Below are 7,405 nucleotides of genomic sequence, written 5' to 3'. Positions count from 1 at the left end.
TTCTCTTATTTGGCACTAAATCCAGTATTCAAATGCTTTAGCTGTTGGTTGCAATGAGCTCCAGTGAGATATAACTTCTGTCTGTGTTGCTAAATGTTCAGTAGCTAGTCACCAGCTTGCTCTGTTAAGTATTTGCTATGGAATGGGTATCACAAGGTACAGTCTAACAAAGCTTTTTCAATTCACACAGATACCTTTCTGCCAGAAATCACACTAAAGAGGGACAGTGAGAGTAAGACTTAAGGGTACACACACACACACACACACACACACACTAATCCCTTGTTAACATAAAAATATTGATTATGGCTGCTTTAATAAAAAACATGCTTTGGTTGCTGTTCCTGTTTAAACATCAATATTTATGCTGCTGTTACCAAAAGGGCAAAAAAAGGCTGAATTAAAAAGATATTAATCTGAGGCACAGCCTTTAATGAAGAAGTAATGGAAATGTAAAAGTCGGTAGTTGTTAGCGCAACCTATTCATTTCAAATGATACCTTTTTATTTTCTGCTAAAAACACAACCAGCTGAAAAAGAAATACAGCTCAAAGAGTTACTATAACTTGAGATTGAAAGGGGTTATAAAAAAGTCAGTTTTTTTCCTCCCTACAGGTAAAAATTCAGAAAACAAGATCGAAAGGAAGCCCTCGTGTGAGGCATGAAAGAGTAAATCGTTGTTCAGAAGAGTGTTTGAGCTTTGAAGTCTGCTGGTAAGAACAGGGTCTAATACATCTATCCAAGCCATCTCAGTGTTAGTCCAATAACCAAAAGAAATGAATGCAGCCTGTGAAACATTTCATTATACACCACGTTCACATGAGCATTGCTTTTGTGCCAGTTCTATTAATTTCATGTGCCAAAAGCCACTTTCTTCCCATAAAACGTGGTCTTTGGAGCATTTTTTTTATTCATATTGTTGCACTAAGGAAGCAAATAGTGGCAGATATTCTTCTGCCCAGTGTTGCATTTCATTCTATCTCAGATATCAATCACATAAGGTTACGCATAACAAATTAAAATCCATTGAGTGCATCTGGAAATTTATCTCGTGTGCAGCCGCAAAGCCAGAGAGGAAGAAAGGATTTCACGGCTTTGTGAAGAGAAGTGCTGAAAAACTTTGATGTGGACTTCACTTAAAAAAAAAAATCTGCACGAATCACGCTAAAACATCTTACTTCATTAACTGTGTTTACCTCCGGGTTCCAGCCAGGCAGACTTGCAACAAGAGGAGGAAACTTTCCCTGCGCTCCAGATCCATACTCTAGTGGAGAATAACAAATAAGTCATTGTTAAGCACGGTGTGGGGCTATTTTTCCACCTGTCCACCGCCAAAACTAACACTTGTGTATCGAGTATACACAGTGGGAGGATAGGCAGGCCCTTTTTTTGGTACGGCGCTGGAGACACGTATTTCTTGCTGAAGAGTGATGCAGTTGAGTGCAAATTGAAACATGCCAGAACATTTGGTCATAGTCGCACATTTTCTGTGCTTTGAAAAGGGGAGGCTTAAAAAAAACAAAAAACCCAAAGCCTGCCCTGCTCTGGTGGCCTTGATGTGTCTCCAAGGCCCCCACGGTGTGTTTAGTTTCTGGTCGGGTCATCCATCACACATGCTCCTCGTTGGTGGGTGGGGGCTCATCTCTCACCCCTGCTGAGTCTCAATCTGGAGGCTGGAAGAACTCTCCATTGTGCCTGCAGCACCCTGCAGCCCTCTGGCTATGATCTGACTGCATTTTCTAGCGCTGTTTACGGTGCTGGGATGTGATGCTGGGCTAAACATCAACCGTTCTGTTGATAAGCCACAATTAACCTCTGAGTGGACACATGGGTTAACTTATACGTGATTTTTAAGAGATTATTTTTAGAAACAAGTCACGAGTAAGAAATGAAGTAATCAGCAATACAAACACACACTTTATTAGAAATGAATTTTATATATATCTGAACAGGGAACGAGAACAGGAATGTGTCTATTTTTTATTACTGCTATATGATTTGGTACATACTCAAACAACAGACTATCTAAATGAATTATGATTGATTCAGATCAATCGTATACGCCGCTGTTCCCTCTAGAGAGCCTGTAAGCAGCTGGCAGCTATAAATCAGCTTTCAGATTTAACAGACATGGCATACAGCACTGAGTGGGATATTTTTTGAGTCAGGAAGAGATACTTTTGTTTCTCAGTCATTTCCCCCCTTTCTAAAGAACAGTCTGTCCTCTCTCCCTCCTCCTCTCTTACTCTCCTGCCCCGCTCCCTCCCTCACAGCTGTATAATTCATGTGGCATTGTATTTATTGTGCAAACATGGGAGTGCGGGAGCCCATGTTAGGTAAGAGCAGAGTGTGGCGTCAAACACCTTGGGTCTGACAGCAGAGCGTGTAAGCCCTGCACTGCACAGCTGCTAAAAACAAGTAGCCTGCACGTAGGCAGGAGAGCAGCCAGGATTCAATGTGTAACTAATGAATTTCACAGTCCACAGGCATTATAATGAAGAGAATTCAATGGCAGGGACACAGATTGAAAAATGATATAGCATTATTATTTAAATTTTACAATTACAAAATCTGTTTTGTTTGAATTGTGTTGTTTAATAGTAAGAGAATGCTGTTCAGCAAGGTTTACACTCAAGGAACATCAAAATGCCATTGGTGAGGAGCAGGGAACAAAGCCAGTGACAGGTGTGTCCCTCCGCCACAGTGGTTATCCTAGCTTCCTTTAACCCTGTAGTGGCAGAAGTGGTGCCAAGTGTGGTCTCATTTCAGCCTTGTTCCTCGCTCTCAGCAATAACTATACTGACTATTCGAAATTCTAATCATAATAAATATAACCAGCAGTACGTTTTATGCACAACTGAGCACAATCACTGAAATGTAGAACCCTCAAGAACATATGTCACATAAAACAGACAGCCAGTGTCAGTTCTTTACCTTTCAGCCATGCAGGTATTATATTTTTAATAGTTTTTGTTTAAAAAAAAAATCATATTTCTCCGCACGGGTTTCAAATGGTTTTTAGTTAATACCCTTTCTCCGATAAAGTAGTCCATAACAGATGAAAGGCAAACCACTACCGTAAATAGAACCCTGTGTTTGACTGAACACAAAATCATCCAGTCACAGCTTTAGTTGGTGTGGTTGTTCATGACGACGAAGCGCTCGGCCAATAGAAGCGCGTTACTGGGTGTTGACCCCTGTGAGCCGCATCACCACCCCATTCCATGTCCGTGGCGGAGGACTACTATAAAACCAAACAAGCCCAAGTTTTAAAGGGCAGAGTTGTAAAAACTCCCAGGCTGTGGGGAGTAAGCTTGGAAGCCTGCAAATCGGAATTCAACTGTAACCCCACGGAAGAAAGAAAATCGCCTGGAGCGCTACAATATTTTCTATCTTCTTTAGAAAGTGACACTAGAAACTGTGTCGATTCTAGCGTTTCCTGGAGCGGACTCTGGTTCGTGCAAGAAGGACCTGCTGATTCCATGTAAGGTAAATATTAACGTAACGTCAATTTCTCGATCTCTGACACAGCCGTGCATCACTCCTCCTATATCTCTTGTTAGTTTTCTAAGTGTCGCAGTCAGTGATGTTATTAAACGAAAGTATTTTTGTCGAGTATGCGAGCTGTAGCTTCCTAGCTAATTAAAATGCTACACCGCTTGGTGTCGACCAGAGTCCGGCTAAAACGCCAATTTCCATCTTATGTTGCCGTTAACAGTGACATTGACTGCCTCTTACGATCGACTTTCATTGTGCGCATACCTTGCGGTTGGCACACGCGATGTCAGCGCGAGGTAATGCTGATAAGCAGCTGGGCGAGCTAAACATTAACACTATCTGCTTTCTTGATAGCTAGCTTGCCACATTTCAGTTCACACCCATCATTAAGTTGGCCAGCTAATGCTAGGTGGACGACAGCGACAGAGCGACGGGGTGAGAAAGCGGACAGTTTGTGTATACAGCGCTGACAGGGTCACGTACGCTCTTGCTCTGCTGTAACAGAGGGTTTTATGGCCGTGGTTAGACTTTGAATGATGATTATGTAACAATTCTCCTCGCGAGTGTGTACGTGCTCCTCTACCTACTGTAGCTCAGCAAGGATGAAAGTGCTGGAATAGCCCGGCTGGGTTATTTAAAATGACGCTTATCCAACTAAAGAAGGCTGGAGTTTGTCTAAACATGTCCAGTGCGAATAGGAAGCGATCGAAAATCCGTCTCACTATTGACACCTGCCATTACATCCACCGCCCTCTGCAGAGGTCAACCATGGGTGCACTTATCTGTCACACTAGACCGCTGGGGAGCATGCACTGCTGACACCATCTGAGTCAGTGGCCTGTATGTATTTATAGCTGTTGTACAGCTGCGATGCCAGCACTGCTGTGCAGAGAGGGGGAGGAAGTGGATAGTGATTAAAATGTTGTTTTTTGTTTTGTTTTTAAATGGGCCCAAACTGATAACTGCTTTGCTTTGCTTGTGTTATGCTGTGAACAGCTGCACATCTATAACGCGTCCCCTTTTCTTTCCATTTCAGGGTCCTGACTTCGTCTCTGCTGCAGGACGTATATTTGTTTCGGCAACGCGTGCTGAGCTTTTTCATTACACTCATCACTGCTGCCTTGGAGGGTTTTTGCAACGCTTTGTGGGAGGAAAAAGCAAACCTGTGACAGTAAAAGAAGCCCTCTTGCCACTGAAAGCAGCTATGCAGCTTGAAATTCAAGTAGCCCTCAACTTTATTATTTCCTATTTATACAACAAACTCCCTCGACGACGAGTAAATATCTTTGGCGAAGAGCTTGAGAGGCAGCTGAAGAAAAAATATGAAGGCCACTGGTATCCGGATAAGCCATACAAAGGGTCAGGGTTCAGGTGCATCCATGTAGGGGAGAAGGTGGACCCCGTGGTGGAGCAGGCAGCCAAAGAGAGTGGGCTGGATATCGAAGACGTCCGGAATAATCTTCCTCAGGACCTTAGCGTGTGGATTGACCCGTTTGAGGTTTCCTACCAGATCGGGGAAAAGGGACCGGTTAAGGTGCTGTATGTGGATGATAACAATGAAAATGGCTCAGAGTTGGACAAGGAGATCAAGAACAGCTTTAATCCTGAGGCCCAGGTCTTCATGCCAATCAGCGACCCTGTCGGGGCTTCTTCAGAGTCCAGCTCCCCCTCCCCTCCTTTTGGGCAGTCTGCTGCGGTAAGCCCATCTTTTATGCCACGCTCCACCCAGCCCTTAACCTTCACCACTGCCACCTTCGCCGCCACCAAATTTGGCTCCACTAAGATGAAGAGCAGCGGACGCAGTAACGGCAACAGCGGCAGTAGCAGCAAGGTGGCTCGCACCTCCCCTACCAACAACCTTGGTCTGAATGTCAACACCCTATTGAAGCAGAAAGCCATCTCCACCTCCATGCACTCGCTGTACGGGCTCGGCCTGAGTCAGCAGCAGCAGCAGCAGCAGCAGCAGAAAGCCTCTGCTCTCTCTCCCAACGCCAAGGAGTTTGTGTTCCCCAGTCTCCAGGGCCAGTCCAGCCCTGGAGCAGTGTTCCCCGGGGAGGGCTCCCTGGGGCTTGGCCCATTGCAGTACAACAATGCCTTTGACATGTTTGCAGCCTACGGAAGCCTCAACGACAAGTCTCTTATGGATGGCCTCAACTTCAGTCTGAGCAACATGCAGTATTCTAACCAGCAATTCCAGCCAGTCATGGCTAACTAAGCTCATCATCAGAAGATGCTATTTATGAATGACGGTGGCTCAAAAAGAAGGAAAAACAAAACGCACACTTAGAAACTGGACTTTAAGGATGTAGTGTCTAGTCAATAAAGCGCATGTGCCCAAGGGTGTTTTGACCACGCCCCCTTGAGTTAGTTTCTACTAAAAGCTTGTTGTACAAACACATCCAAGCTTGGTTACTTCAATTCAACATGCATCATTGTTTTTCTTGATTTCTTTTTGCCAACCAAGCACAAAGTTTTTTACTATGTTGAGGAAAATAACTTTAAAATAAAGTTTAAAAAAAATTATAAAAAAATACAAGCTTCAAGTTCTGGCCTCTTACAGTATTTTACAGGTAGTAAGACAAGGCTGATTTTTATGAATTGGCACTTCTAAGTGGGGTTACTTGGTCTTTTTCTAATTGTATAATTTAATTTAGTACAGAGTTTGTAAGATATCAGAGTATATATTGTTTCTATGACATGGTGTTGCATTTATATCTTTTTACTACTCCAGTGATCTGTGATGGCTGCAGCAGCTTTTCCTTATTTTTCTTTCTCTTTTTTTAAAAAGATAATTGTTAAAGAAATCCATCTTTAAAAAAAACAAACTATACATCAAATATTCTGAAGATTGTGTACAGAGTATTCCTTAGTGGTGGAAGTAAAGTGTAGGAATATTTGCTTTTTTCTGGAAGATGAATTGTATTTTCTGTTAAGAGGTTAAAAGATTTTGCTATACTATGGACAAAATGTAATCGTATGAATATTAATTTTGTACCTACATTGTGCAATACTTGATAAAAAAACAAAAACATTAAGGTATAACAAAGTATTTTGAGTCAGTGTCTTACATGTCAAGAGGGACTGAAATAGTTTATATTGTTAAGTTTGTATTAAATGCTTAAAAATTATATGCTTGTCTTTATTTTTTTTAATTTCATATTTGCACCCCGGTCTTTTTAATAAAATAAACTACAGTTGAACATGATCTGTGGGATATGGACTTATTTATTACCTCTTATATGCAGACTTGTCTTTAATATTTAGCGTGTGTGAATGGCTATTGTGGTGCTGCCCTATCAAAGGGTAACAAGGTTAAAACTGGCAGTAAACTTCAAATTAGTTTATGATCTGTTATTGTCTTTGTTATCATGGCTGTGAAGATGGGTGGAGTGTGTTGGTGTTTTTTTTTTTTTTGTTTTTTTTTCCCCCCCTTCCCGTGTGTGTGTCATGTGTCACAGCAGAATGAAACGTCACACAAATAAAAATGTCACCCAGCTTGTCTTTCATTTTGAGGAAAGTTTGGGTTGGTGTCACTATGATAAAGGAGCGCAAGTGTGTTGCTCTGGTTAGTGACTTGATTGCGCAGACAAAGGCAACGACTGGTATCATGTTCCTGTTTTAGCTAGCAAAAATGGAGATGGGTTTTAACATTTAGTTGAGTGTGATTGCTTGATCTTTTAGTTCCCAAGCGAGCAGGATTTCAGAACTTTTAATACCTTGCTCACATATTAAGGCAATGTCCCACATTTTGATCGGATCTGATGTTCAAAAGTGAACATTGCTCGACAGTCTGCTTTTTATCCAGTGGTTGTAAAGAATGCAGAAAGCATCACAATGAAAAGAAAATTCAGTTACAACAATGATTGGAAAGCTAATTATAATGACACGAGGCCAGGAGAGGAGAATTC

General features: G+C 42.1%; 1 protein-coding gene across 2 annotated transcripts; it reads left to right on the top strand.

Moving 5' to 3' along the window:
• Window positions 1-3,256: 3,256 nt before the first annotated feature.
• LOC147322820 (protein Tob1-like) lies at window positions 3,257-6,702 on the top strand. 2 transcript variants are annotated; one of them, XM_086302771.1, is made up of 2 exons: window positions 3,257-3,483; window positions 4,534-6,702. In XM_086302771.1, exon 2 carries the CDS (start codon window positions 4,702-4,704, stop codon window positions 5,710-5,712), a length of 1,011 nt encoding a protein of 336 aa, XP_086158897.1. In that variant the 5' UTR covers window positions 3,257-3,483; window positions 4,534-4,701; the 3' UTR covers window positions 5,713-6,702. The 2 variants fall into 2 exon arrangements, with proteins under 2 accessions (XP_086158897.1, XP_086158896.1); XM_086302770.1 differs by having other exon boundaries at window positions 3,257-3,488.
• The last annotated feature ends 703 nt before the right edge of the window (window positions 6,703-7,405 follow it).

The sequence above is a fragment of the Aulonocara sp. 'chitande type north' Nkhata Bay genome, linkage group LG8 (assembly GCF_057382095.1).
Source record: "Aulonocara sp. 'chitande type north' Nkhata Bay isolate Kocher_YH1m ecotype deep benthic linkage group LG8, A_spYH_male_GT1.1, whole genome shotgun sequence".
In the NCBI taxonomy this organism is placed as follows: Eukaryota; Metazoa; Chordata; class Actinopteri; order Cichliformes; family Cichlidae; genus Aulonocara; species Aulonocara sp. 'chitande type north' Nkhata Bay.
Note: the sequence above shows the minus strand (reverse complement) of the source record. Positions and strands in the feature narration are given on the sequence as shown.